The following is a 14834-nucleotide window of genomic DNA, read 5'->3' as shown; positions in this document are numbered from 1 at the left end:
CTTTAGGGCTACTCTAACTGAAGCTGAAGTGTGGTGGCAGTCCGTTTATAGCTACCATTAATATTTAATGCTCACACATCTGTGCATCAGGCTTGATAATTTCCTCTTCCATTAGTTGGTCATAGATCACCCCCTACCTCACGAGGGGCATCATTGTAACAGTGGTCAAAGGCATGGGGGTTTGTGCAATCAGTCGGTTTATTTGTGCCTTCTCAGGCTGGATTCTGGAGCATTACCATCGTGGGTGGACTGCTATTGAGCCTGCCAGACCTTATCGCTTGGTGAATCTTATAATGTACAGCTTGTGGTGGGAAGCTCCTGTCGTATAGTCACTTGTTAACTCTTGGTTAGGCACTCCATATATACTAACCTCAATAGCATATAAGGAGCTATGTTTTAATTGGCAAGTAGTTTACTGACATAGGAGGTATGGCTTTTGTTAAGAACCCCTGGATTCTGTGTTGCAACTCCCATATTATGGCTTAGAATGACTTAGATAGTGCATCCTTATCCATCACAGATGCTGTAAGCATTATCAGATATGCTGAGTCATATGACCTGAGTAGCAGAACAACTTGCACTGCAGATCTGAAAACTTGGTGGGGGACCACAATTTTCCACTGCAGCTGCTAACATCAGACTTTGACTTGCCAAGTCTCATGTTTTTCTTTTTGTACAAAAGAAGTGAGCTGTTCATACTCTAGCCCTGGAATACTATCTATAAGGTATTGCCACAGATTCCTGTCAGTCAAACTAGTTTGACTCCACTCTGACCTTACTTCGCATTATGGTAATTGTACCCAACTTGCTTCTGAGGTTTTGTGCTGCTAACTGGGCTCTGACATTCTGGAATCTTATCATCTCCATTGCAACATAGTTTAGTTCCAATCATGGCTTGCAGAGGAGAGCCAACATTGAGTTTCTCAAAAATGTCAAGTGTTCCCCCTGACCAGCACAGTCTTTATTATTGTAGTGTCTTCTCTGCCCTCCTAGGGCAAGTAGTTTAGAGATAGGTCCTCGTCCCATGCAATAAATTATTTCTAATACCTTCACTCCCTTTGACCTTCTCACCAATTCCTCAGTACTCTGGCAAGGAAGTTCTAATATCTCCATCTCATTTACTGTAGCCTGTTGTCCAAGCTTAAAGATGCCACCCAAGCAGCATATGAAGGCAGCTCCAGGACATTGGACCCTGAGTCATAGCTTTGTACTCCTATGCCTCATGTCAGTGAGTCCTCAAAATCCATTCCAATGTATATTATCCCAGTTCATACTAGTACACATTAGCTCGTTCCTATAGTTCTTTCTGGATTTTCCACCTAAACAGAGACTGTATTTTGTTCCTTGTGCTGTGATGATGCCTTACCCTTGTCATGAGTTGGAAGCAATGAAAAATATCAGTGTTGGGTGTTGAGAAAGACAAGCAATGTCTTTTTGAGGTAGCTGCCTTAGATGAGGCTATTGCCTTGTCTCTAGGAACAGGGAGGTTGCTCTCCAATAGTAAGGGTTAGGGGGCTGCTTTTACCAGGCTGAGTGTACAGAGGATTATAGGTATTCAAGATTCCCACACTCATCACTATTCCAGGTCTCAGAGTTCTACTCCTTCCTTATTAGGATACATATATTGATATAGAGATCTTTAAATGTTGTGAATGCAGTTTCCATGCAGCTCTGCAACCTTACAATTAGAATCTGGGTCTGATATTCAGCAGTCTGCCTTATGACTGGAGGAGGTGAGGGTCTTCTTAATCCAATGTGTTAGGGTGAATAACAGGTTGTGCATTTCCATTAGACACACAAACCTAGATTACAGATCCAGTTTAGGGCAATCTTAGAGCCTGCCCTAACAACCACTCAGGCTGAAAGGGATCTCAGAATCCACACTGAGTTGGAAGCCAAACTCATCTATTTCCACACCCCAAATGCCAACTTACTTAAAGAGGAGAATAAATGCATGTTTAGGCACATCTTCCTTACTTCAAAATATGCCACAATATAAATGACATCCTAGGAGGAATTAGGTGCCCCTCCTTTACCCCAAACCAAACACCCAGGAACTCACAAATATGGGGAATCCTCGGGCTTTGGTTTTCAAATACAGTTAGTCCATGAGGTTAAGAAATATTTCTCATTATTATGATGAAGAAGTGCATCTTAGTCATTTTAGAAATTAGATTGTCATCTGGCTCACCTTAAATCTGGTACCTTAAATTCTCAGAGCAGAACTTTAACCCACACATTGCTTGCTCTATTGACCCACAATTGTATGAATAAATGAATAAATAAATGAATTAGGTAGTAAATAAAATATTAGAACCAAGAGATAGAGTTAGCTCCACTGAGAAAACAGAAGCTGGGTAATATATCAGAATCAAAGGGACACAATATTATAGAGTAAACAGAGTGTGTTTTCCCAGGGTATAAGGTCCACATATAGTGTGGTGATGGTCTGTTGTCAAATGATACTCAGAATCATGAGGATCATGAGGAAACTATGTGGATTGGTACAGGCTATATGCCCAAGGAGTCTGGTCTTTGTCAGGCAAGAGACAGGGTCCAGAGAAGGTTCTGTGAAATCTGAAGCTTACACAGTTTTGAAGGCTTTCTTTTAAAATAACACAGAATCAATCATGAAAGTGAATATTTATTTAGAATTATAAGATAATGTATAACAAGCATTAAAATCATGACAACTACAATAAGCAAAAATTCCAAACAAATCATATATATATATATATATACATATATATATATATGCAGAAACACCACTAATGTAACTGTACAATCTGAAGTATGGTGAAGTGGACGTCCAAGGTGAAAGATATAATAGTTTTATGGAAAATCAAAACATCGAACTTCTGCAACTTTTACATAAACACGTGGCCATGTGAACACATAACAAAAGCCCAAGAGTGACAGCTGTCTCACTCTGAAAAATGCAGACAGGTTCATGTAGAGCCCTTAGCATTTATTTTTACATCAAACTTTTAAAATAAAATAGCTCTCTTAATATTTATTCTCACTAAAGTCTTGTTTCAAGTTAGAATAAACAGTTCACTGGCTTCAGGCTTTAACTTTCAATTGTGTATTTTTAAACACATTGGGATAATTGTCATATTTTGCCAAATAGAGACTTTTTCTGTGACCCATTTCCAAATTCACAGACTTTGGTCCATCTACTCTTTCTAGTAGTGTGGAATGATTTACCAGTTGGAATTTATATTATTGAAAGCAACTGGAACTACTGCATGAATAAGCCAGATGATAAAAATTGCTTGGTTTGAAACAAGTGACTATGTATTTGGAGATACAAGACTCAGAACAAAGTGCTTGCATTTTCTACAGTTTGTATCAAACCAGATGGGCTCTTAAGCAGTCAGTCTGGACTCATACATCTAGAGTAGCCAGACCATGAATACAATGATTCTAGCTACCTTCCACGTGTGGTCAGAAGGCTATATTAAGATACAGCCAATGTTAGTTATGAAGACAGCCGAAAGCCTGTCTGTTTTAAGAAACCATTCAGCTATTGAATGATAGACACTCCCATACATGGAATTTCAGGGAAGTGTAGAATGGACAATCTTGTTCAAGGCTGCCAAAATTATTTTCTGCATGCTGAGATGTTATTCACACACACAAAGACTGCATGCTGGTAATTCATTAACTTTATTTTTGAATTCCACATTGTTTTCTTGCAAAAGCAATTGTAGTTAGTTATAATATATAGCAACACATCTCTATCTTTGGTTCTATATCTCAGAGATATTTTTTTCCAAAAATAAATAAGCATGGCAAGAAAAATAATTCAGCTATCTTAAGAGAAAACCTAATATTTTATAAAAATTAAGCAAAAATATATAATTGATGCTTTTTAACTTTTATCTAATTATCTTGCTTAATATCTAATACCAGTGCAACTTTAATGTTAAAATGATTGTGCACACTGTATTTAACTATACAGCATAGACACAAAAATGTCAAAAAACAAAATAGCACTTTCCCTTATAAATCATTTAGGAATTATGCATTCTAAAAATGTATGGGAAAGTAGAACTGCTGAAATATGTTAATAATTTGACTTTGAAGAAGCACAAGAAAAGGAAATGAAGATGTAGGAATAGTCATAGATCCTAGAGATTGCAAACAAAAAGTGAACTCATCACCCAAAGTCTCCCATTTCTGGAAAATATTTATATGTTAGAATCATTCAGAGATTTTTTAAAAAACTAGCATCTATGGAAGTTCCCTGTTATGGTTTGGACTCTCAGAAGATTTAAGGAGCTTCATTTGTTAATGGTTTCCGTCTCTTTTCGAATATGATTTTTGCATCAAATAATTCTCTTTCCCTGTATCCTAGAGATGGCCCTTTTAGATACTTTGCTTCTGCTGCCTTGTAATCTAATCCATCAACAGCAGAAATTGAACAAATGATTGCTTCCGGCAGAAGAACTTCCAGGATAAATTTAATTTTATCATCTCTTATCAGAGTCAGCATTTTTTCATCTATTTGTTTGTAGATTTCTTGTAAATATTTCACCACCTCATCCAACTGATCTTCATCCTCAAAGTATGTTTCAATACAGGGTGTGAACCTATTTGCATTCAAAAATGATTTCAGCCATCTGGACCCTTTCGTGCCTTTTAAAATGGCTAAAAGATGGCTCTCTGTTCCCTTTGTATTCACAATGAAGTCCACTAGGTTCTTGTTGGCTCGGTCCCGAGCAGACTTCATTCGGTCTGGAAGAATTTTCTGGAAGGACATTTTCTTGGTCTGGGAAGTCACAACCATTGATTCCACAGGATTTTCATTTTGCAGCTTTGGAAATAAGTTCCTGAAGGTATCCTGTTTGATTACTTTCCTAAGTGGATAACTAATGTCAGCAGCATAATACTCAAGGAAAGAGCCTGCAAAAGAACCACAACCTATTCTAACTCTGTAGTCACAAATCAGCGAGATGCACCAGTCAATACTTTCACTGTAGTCCTCCCTGGCTTTATCTACTAGTGCTTGTTTCTCTTTACAGTCAAATTTCTTTAATCTTCTAAAAGGCACTCTAATGCCTCTCTTTTCAGGATTCATATTTGCCTCAACAAAAAGCACACTTGCTTTTCTCTCTTTTCGCCTGATGCTTTTTACCACTGCTGGCCAAAATGGATATTTTTGATATTTAAACCAGACTATCATTCCTGTTTCAAATGAACGTGGCTCATAATGAAAAATGAAACGTGGAAGTTCTTCATCTTCCTCATTGTCATCTAATATGGAAGCATCAATAGAATTTAGATGAACTGACTTGTCAGAAGCTTGAAGTTCTTCCCCAAGTTCCTCAAAATCCAGTCTCTGAAGATTTCTTTCATTATTCACAAGGAGTGAATAATCCATGGCATGGTTAGAGGCACTAAAGGAAACCTGGTGTTCCCATGAAGAAGGCCTAGGGGATGCCACAACACCCATCTCTGATGCCACAGTAGGTTGATTCTGGCTGGTATCTGAGCATGGATTGGAGGGGCCCTCTCCAGGATCTTCACTATTCTCTGAGAAGGTAGAGCATTCAGAGGAAATAGCCAGGGCCTCTGGGCAGATGTCCTGTGCCTCCTCTTTCAAAGCTTTGGGCACAGTGAAGCTATCTGATAGTAAAGTTGGAGTGAACTTTTCATCTTTAACATATACATCCTCCTCTTTAATTGTGGAATGCAAAGGCATAATTGTTGAGATGTCAGTCTTTTTCTTGCTCTCCTTTTCATCCTCATCTTCTGAAAGTGAAGGGAAAGTGTGGCGCCAGCTGAAGTTTTGTGATGACTTTGTTTCCATTTCACTTGGAATAGTATCAATGACTGCATGCACCCGTGATTTATCATTATACAGGGAATCATCACTCTCTGAAGATACTAACAGGGATTTTGAATTTTCATTTTCCTCAAGACACTTTGGTAAGTCTCCTTCGTGCTTCCGATACATTTTACGAGGGGGTGAATCAGAAAGCTTTTGTGGTACATTTTGAGACAGTGTCATGGTCTCTCCCTCATCTGAACTGCTTGCTTGAATCAAATTTGTTCTCTCATTCAGAATATCCAGTGCCATTTTTAGTGACCTTGCATAGGCTGTTTCCTCTCTAGGTGGGTCACTGGCCTCTAACTGTGCTGCTAGTGAGGAGGCAATAGCTTCAACTTGAGATTTACTGAGGATCTTTGTTTCTGTGCTTTCCACTTTAATTGTTTCATCTAGTGAGAGTATCTGAACTTCTAGGGAAAATGTCTTTTTTCTCTTACTGTTTGATGAAGCCTCAGATCTGGACAAAACTTTTGCTGGCCACAGTTGGCCTTGCCAATTACATAAGACATACTTGGCATCCATTATGATTTAGATTTGTGTGCCAAGAGTTTACTAGCAGAGATTGAGGTGTCTGGCTATTCTTGTCACTGCTAAGGAAGTTCCTACCACAAACAATACTTTTAGCAATGCCCCTGTTAAAACTATAAAGAATTACAAAGGGTTTACAGCTTGTGTGGCCTGTTCTCCTCCAGCTGAATTTCCCAAGGATGCTTGAACACGTTGTTTGAATGGGACGATATGGAAGATACTGAAATAACGAAAAGGAAGAGAAGAGAAGTATCAGCAAATAAAATTATTTTGCCAAAGTTGGTGAGCAACTGCAAATAGAGCAGAGACAGAAGAAAGGACAATGCTCAGTGGGGCATCAGACGGAGGAGAAAAATGCAGAATAATATAAGGTGCGGGATGAGAATTGGAAAAGTGTTTTTATAATATCCCAAACTAAAGAACTTACCCTCATTATTGCACATGATTATTAAAGAGTGACTGTATGTGCATGATGGCAGAGATGGTGTGTCAGGAACTCTATGTTATTAGATATTTTCGGACTTCTGTGCCCCTAATGTTATACCTGGGGCAGCGGGACTCTGAACTTAGCGTGCATCAGAATCATCTGGAGGATTGTTAAAACTAGATTTCTACGCCCTATCATGAGAATTTTATTCAGAAGGTCTAGACAGAATCCAATGTTTTGCACTTCTAATAAGTTATCAAATGATGCTGAGGCTACTTGTCTAAGAACTCTTTGGAAGCACTGCTGTAGCTGAACACACAGCTTTATAAATTTTAAGCTATAAATGCTTCCTTGTCTACCCAAAGCAGGGAGACAAAGATAATAGGGTCTCTATCTCTTGAACCCAGACCACAACACAATGACCTTGTTAATAGCATGAGCTTAGAAGATAAAGGTTTAGAATGGCTACCAGGTTCACATATTGGATAGGATAATTATCAAGGATCTCTTGAGAGTCAAGTGGTTGGATAGGACCTCACATAGAAATCTGAATAGTCTCTTGCATGAATTCTTCATAGTGGTTTAACACATGAGATTCTTTCCACAAAGGAGAAGCTATTACTTTTAATTACAAAACATTATGGCTATAGAACAGGGAGCAAAATGAATTACACCTCAAATTCTCAACCTAACATGATTTTAATATGAAATGTAGTTTTTAATTTAAAAATGCTAAAGCTGCAGAGAAAGAAACAAAATAAATTATACCCCAAGTTCTCAACATGTTTTTAATGTGAAATATTTTGTGAAATGAAAAGAGCCTTACCCAATGTCATGTGGATCAGGAAGGGTCTGGCCCTCTGATCCGTCTGTCTTGATTCTCACTCCAAAAGGAGACAGGCTGTCCAAAAGGAGACAGGGAATCAAACAAATGGACAAGGCATAAAGAAACTTCTCTACCAAAACTTTAGCAGGTGTGTCATTCTGAAACACAGGAATGAAATGAAATCTCATCTGTGATGTAGATGTTTACTGTCCTCCTTGGTTTTATTATTTTAAATTCTCTCTGTGTGATATAGTTATGATATCTGGTTCATGTTTAAATCATCTTTCCCAGGAAAAGTGTGAGGTTAGGACAAGAAAGGGAAGTAACAATTGCCTTGTGTCTACTATGAGCCCGACTATAGATTTTGTTTGAATCCTCAAATCAATCACCGTGTGAATTTTTCATCCTTTACACACATAATTTTTTTCCAACAGAATTTTATTCACACTCTACATGCTGTTTCACAGTCCACTAATACAAAATATGTTTCATTGCTTTATTGGCCTACTTCATAAAAATGGTTGCCTGGAGAAAATTTAGAAAACCTGTCAAGCGCCACCTTGTGACCAGAAGCAGAACTTCAGCCTCCTCAGGAGCTATACACAGAGCCTCAATCACTATCAGATTTTTCTTATTTATGAGAAGGGTGGGAACTACATTTAGCCAGCCAGGAGCCTTTTCAGGCTTCTAGAACTTTCTAAGTTCAAGAGGGTTATTGTGTAGGATAAGAAAATTAAAGTGTCTTCAACTATAATGTTTCTGGTTATAAAACATGCAGAAGCTTATTAAAAATTGAAAAGATGCAAAAGGATATATGCAAAACTAAGTACAACTCTCTATATAAATAATCACTCTGAATATTTTCTATCTTTCCAGAGTTTTTTACATGTATAGATAAATGCATATCATTTCAAAACAACATCAGATCTCAATTAAGAGCATAGTTCGAACATCATCCTACATAAGTATTTTCCACATGATTTATGAATTACTTTAAATGAGGTTTTTTCCACATTTATAACATTTTATCTCAATATTTTTCCTGATCATGTAAAACAAGTAAATGAGTAAGTATATATCAATATTTTAAATATTTTAAAAATAGAGAGCAGTAAAGCTAGTCCTGTCTCTACAACTACACAAATAAACAATCCTGTTAATAGTGTGGCAGATATGTTTTCCCAGATTTGGTTGCATGAATTATATAGTAGCATATATATGTTTTACTAACACACATATTTATTTTTAAGTGAGATAATATAACAAATGCTATGCTACAAATTGCTTTTTTCACTTTATTTCTCAGACATTTCAAATCTCTACATGTAAAGGATTATGTTTTTATTTTCCAGATACATAGGTATTCCACTTATGGATGCACCCTGCCATATAATATTTTTAAAATTGCTAGTAGAAATAAGCCAAATCCTCTCTCTGTCTCACTCTTAAACTTAAAAGATATAGAAAAATGGTTATTGCTGACCATGGCCATACCTGTGGTCTGAAAGAATGAGTTGCAAGGAGGACACAGGCAGGGCTGTAGCCAACACAGCAACCAGGCTACACGCTTGATCAGGTCCAGAAAAATTTCCACTATCGGCAAAAGACTGGGGTGGGAGGGGTATGTCTGCATGTCTGTGTGTATCTATGAATGCGTATGTGTTTGAAGCAAATTGGATATGCTGTTTCAGCTTCATTTTTCTTTCATGATTATAAAATTAATCATGGGGAAATCTACTCTAAAGATGGTGATATAGGCTAAGAAATAATATTAAAATAGTAACTTGACCATCCAGAAATGCTAACATGGGAGCTTATTTTCTCCCAGATTTTTTAAAAAAATCACACATATATACATGCATATATATGTGCAAGTGTCTTCACTCAAATACATACTTGTTCCCCTTTCCACGCTCATGTACAGGTGACACACACATAGTCTATGTGTCAATCAAATTATAGAAGTATTTCCCTCCATGCTGTCATATATTTTTATCCATCATTTTCTGTGTAAATTAATAAATGCTTAAAAATTCAAACAGTAACAGAGCGTCTAGCAATATAAGCATCGAATGCCAAGTCAATAAATTAGCATGAACGCCCATGCTGCACTGAGGTCTTAATATAGAGGCTGTAATCTGATCACCCCTTCTCCCACTGTGGACTTTTAAAGCACTGGGAGATACAAAAATTCCAAAGGATTAATTCTTTCAAAATGCCAGCAATTATCTCAAAACCACACACTTATCCCACCACTCTAAGACCACTGTCCCTATTTTTCTCATCTTCATTCTAGGGTCCTGAGAAATCCCTATAAAATAATTAGCTTTAAGACAGCCATTACCTGGAAGCTTCTTGTCAGCTGCAGCCTGGTGAAATGCAGCTCCTCCCCCAAGACTGGTCAGGCGCAGCTCACTCCCAAGCTTCTCAGAGAATGCTCCACCCCCTCCCTGTGATGAAGACAGACGGTCCTTCCCTGAATTATGGGAGGGAGAATTGCCCAGTTAAACTGCTGAAGTGTTAAAGGGTAGAAATGTTCCTTTTTAAAGAACTTGAAAGTGAATTGGCAACAAGTGTCTGTTTAGTTTCCCTTAGGGTGGTGATTTCTTGAAGAGGTTGCAAATCACTTTATTAAAAAAAAAACTAATTTAAACTATTTTATCATATTTTTCCTTGCCTTCTCTGCAACTTACCTTGGTAGGTAAATTTAAAACCCAGCTGGTCATGCTTCATTAAAATAGTTCACTAAGGATCTTGACTGGGATTGCACTAAAACTGCACATCATTTTGGGGAATATGACTTCTTTATAATTTTTTTAATGTTTCCAGGCCATGGTATGTCTCTCCTTTTATTCAGTTCTTCTCTTAAATGCTTCAGAAATTTCCAGAGACGTCTTCATGAACACGGATATTTCTATCAGAGGCTGAAAATCACTCATTAGGCAGGAAAGCACCCATTTCATATACCCTCATCAATAAATGGCAATTACTTCTTCTTATATTTTATTGGTATTTTTCACTCACACAATTCAATGTGGGGGAAATTAACTTTCAAAAATTCACATGTATTTGTATGTCTGAAATATATCTTGCACATTTTATTAGTTAAAATTCTCCTGTGTAGGGGCTTCCCTGGTGGCGCAGTGGTTGAGAGTCCACCTGCCGATGCAGGGGACACGGGTTCGTGCCCCGGTCTGGGAAAATCCCATATGCCGCGGAGTGGCTGGGCCCGTGAGCCATGGCTGCTGAGCCTGCGCGTCCGGAGCCTGTGCTCCACAATGGGAGAAGCCACAACAGTGAGAGGCCCGCATACCGCAAAAAAAAAAAAAAATTCTCCTGTGTTAAATTAAAATTTAGATTTCTGCTTTAATTTAGAAAGTCAATTTTAAATATTGCTAGTGGTAATTTTGGAAATGAAGATATATGGGAATGAAGTGTTTTATTTGGTCTCTGTGTTATACAATATGTAATATATATATATTTATGTATAAAATATTTATAAATAAATTTATTTTATATATCTTATTTATATATAAATTTATTTATTTTATATAAAAACTTATTTATATATAAAATAAACATATATATGTAAAAGTTTTTATTATATAATAAAAAAGTTGATCTTATATATAATCACCAACAAAAATAATTTTCTTATTATATAATTAATCTTTTCAAAGTTTTCAAAGTATTATTACCTAATTTAAAGAGGATTATCAAACTAGTATAAATATGGATTTATTTAAATGAAGAGATATATTCAATTATATATTTTATAACGTAATATTTCTTTCTCTCTTCTTATTTCACATGTTTGGGAAAAACCAAATGCACATAAAATATGGTCATTACATTAAAATTATACTTTGCTGTGTTTATTTTGTCTATTTTCTATATTGTACATAAATCAGGAAATACTACACCACCACACCATTTTCCAAACAAAATGCAAAGTAAAAGATTAATTCCTTGGACAATATTTTATATTTCATTGTTCTGTAGAAGGAGGAGGAGAGGAATGATACCCAATAATAATTAATGCTACTACTACTACTACTACTACTATCTTAATGAAGATAGATAATGATTATAGATATAATAATATCTATACATTGCCGTATGTATATACAATGGAATACTACTCAGCCATAAAAAGGAATGAAATTTTCCCATTTGCAGTAACATGGATGGACTTGGAGGGTATTATGCTAACTGAAAGACACTTAGCATAATATCACATATGTGGGATCTAAAAAATACCACAAACTAGTGACTATAACAAAAATGAAACAGACTCACAGATACAGAGAACAAAGTAATGCTTACCAGTGGAGAGAGGGAAGAGGGGAGGAACAATATAGGGGTAGGGGCTTATGAGGTACAAACTACTATGTATAAAATAAGCTACAAGGATATATTGTACAACACAGGGAATATAGCCAATATTTCATAATAACTATAAATAGGAGTATAACCTTTAAAAATTGTGAACCACTATATTGTACACCTGTAACAAAAAAAAGATTATGTATTCTGAGTGCTAATATAGAGTCATTTCCATAGATACCTAATCAAGACTAATTAAGGTGTTTTCTAAACAAAAAAAAAAGAATAAAGTAGACACCAGCCACTGAAAACTAAGGCTTTGGCTGCTCTGGCAGAAGGATACCCAACATCATCCTAAGTTTGGGAGGACCCTAGAACTGAGGTCTTCACAACCCATAATATCTTGTGTCTCTTTACATCTCCCATTCTGGAATTCAAACTGGATTATACATTGAATGCTGTCAATTCAACAAACATTTGTTAAGCATGTGTATTTCTAGATGTTGAACTGGGTTTTGAATTAATCAGGAGCAGATAGTAATTCTCTTTGACCAAGTATTAGTTTACTAGTACATCATCTCCCTCGATTCTCACAAAATCTTGTTATGTGGGTATTCTGAATATTACCACTTTGTAGATGAGGCATTAGAGAGGTTAATTAACTTTTACAAGGATATCTAGAGAATACTGGGCATATGGGATTTGAATCCTGTACTTCGACTCCAGAGTCCATGCTTTTAATCATTAAAACACACTGAACCTACCTCATCACAAATGAAAAATGCTCTAAAAATGTGGGCTGGATGAATGGTGAATTAATGAATTTGAAATAGTTATGTACTGGGAGTCACTGCAACTTAAAAGAGAATCCTGTATCTAATTTAACATAAATTAGTCTTTTATAACATAATTATGGGAGTGAGTGACATCCCATCACTTTTGCCAAATTCTATTGATTGGAAGCAAGTCACAGGTTCTGTCCATACCTAAGGGGAGGGAACTACACAAGGGAGTTGGCCACCTAGCGTGTGTCTACCACAATACTGTATGATTACATTTATGTGACATTTTCAAAAAGAGAAAAGTATAGTGACATGATCAGTGGCTGCTAGGGGTTATAGGTAGGGAGAGGGTGTGACTATACAGGGATAGCACAGGAAGTTGTTGGGGTGATGGAATCTTCCATATCCTGACTGTGATAGTGATTATATGAATTTATACATGTGTAAAATCCAAAGAAGTGTATACAAAAAGTCATATATTATATATGATACTTTAAATTATGATTTTAATGTATAATAATTTAAAAAAAATTAAATGGAAAAATTTAATAACTAGTATATAAAAATCAACTCTTGTAGGTATGCTTTAGAAATATTCAGCTTCTTCCTAAAGCACATTTAATAACAAAGAAAACAAAAATAACACCCATACATATATTATTAGAAAGCATCAGTTCCATTTCAAATTAGGATATAAAAAGCTGTAAGAGAATGCCACCCATAACTTAATGACAAAAATCTAAATAATCTACAAAACTATAATATCCCTTGAGCTCATCACAGAACTGAGGTAAAACGAATTCCAAAGGGTAACCAGCCCCTTTGGCAAAGCATGGAGACAGAAGTAGCTGTCACACAAGCAAGTAAAAAAAAAAATCAGCTGAAAGCTTAATGAATTTTTAAATTCTTAAACTTTTAACGGGCTAGTGTGTCAGTAGTTTGGAATATGTGGCATCCAAGACACCTATACGCTTATTCACAGTCCTTAACCAGAAGCACATAAACATGACTGGGGACAATGCAGAAGACCAAAAAGAACCCATGTCAGTGTTCAGGTATGCAGGAGGCAATCAGCTGTTGCTGGCGGACAGACACGTAGCCCCACACACTAATTCAAACCTTTCAATCATGGGAAGCAAAAGCCTTAAGTCACTAGGGGAAAAGCAGAAGCCACCTTCCTGGGGAGGGGAAGATAGGAAACCCTCCCATCCCCAAGACAAAGGCAGAAATCCATAGCTACTGGGGAGCAGTAAAAGCAAAAAACCTCTGCCCTTGAGAAGCAGCAGTAAACCTTTGAGTCCAGGATCCTATATGAGTAAAAAGCAGTGGTGAGCTACTGATGAGGAAGGGGCAAGAATATATCTCCCACCAAAGGTCAACCCCAGATGTAAATCAGAGGCTAGCTGACATTCGGAGGAAAGAATGCTGAGAAAGTGCAACCATCAGGTCTAGGTACATAGTGCCTCTCTAAGGTTGAGGTTAGACAGAAAAACAGAGAACACTCCTTGCTTCACCACGAACCTAGCACCTAATAACAGAGGCCCACTGCTGCAAAACAGGCAAGAGCATGAAGAGAGACACCACGCTCCCCAACCAGTGGCACAGGTGTAAAGGGACTGCTGAAAATTTAGGATGGAGAAAGACCATTGGGAAAAAATCCTCTGGCATTCAGGCTGCACTCTAAGCAAAATAAAGTTTGTTATGCAAGCCAGATGATAATGAAGTGAGAAAAGGAGGACACAATCTCCAACGTATTTTATGATAGCAGCATTAACCTCATACTAGAAAAAAAATATAACAAGTAAAGAAAATTACAGATCAATATGCCTCAGAAACAAATCCAATGATACAGATACAGAAATGATATAGAATTACAGAAAATGATACAGAAAAAATCCAATGGTATAGAAAAAGGATAAAATATTATGAATAAATGGTGTTTATCCTGGAAGTTTAAGGATGGTTATATATTTGTAAATCAATCAATGTAACTCACCATATCACAGACTAAATAAAGAAGAAAATAGAGGACATCTCAATTGATGCGGAAAAAGCATTTGACATAATTCCACAGACATTCATGATAAAAATGTTTGGCAAACTAGGATT

The 14834-nt window shown here is 36.6% G+C and overlaps 1 protein-coding gene across 1 annotated transcript; it reads right to left on the bottom strand.

Moving 5' to 3' along the window:
• Nucleotides 1–3917: 3917 nt before the first annotated feature.
• PWWP3B (PWWP domain containing 3B) lies at nt 3918–6550 on the bottom strand. The gene has a single exon (XM_029240938.1). It carries the CDS (start codon nt 6356–6358, stop codon nt 4277–4279), a length of 2082 nt encoding a protein of 693 aa, XP_029096771.1. The 5' UTR covers nt 6359–6550; the 3' UTR covers nt 3918–4276.
• Between the last annotated feature and the right edge of the window lie 8284 nt (nt 6551–14834).

Source organism: Monodon monoceros, unplaced genomic scaffold (assembly GCF_005190385.1).
Source record: "Monodon monoceros isolate NGI ecotype Baffin Bay Population unplaced genomic scaffold, NGI_Narwhal_1 Super_Scaffold_22, whole genome shotgun sequence".
Taxonomy (NCBI): Eukaryota; Metazoa; Chordata; class Mammalia; order Artiodactyla; family Monodontidae; genus Monodon; species Monodon monoceros.
Note: the sequence above shows the minus strand (reverse complement) of the source record. Positions and strands in the feature narration are given on the sequence as shown.

Coding starts and splice junctions, on each gene's coding strand:
- PWWP3B (XM_029240938.1), bottom strand. CDS start 6,358: ATGGATGCCAAGTATGTCTTATGTAATTGGCAAGGCCAACTGTGGCCA.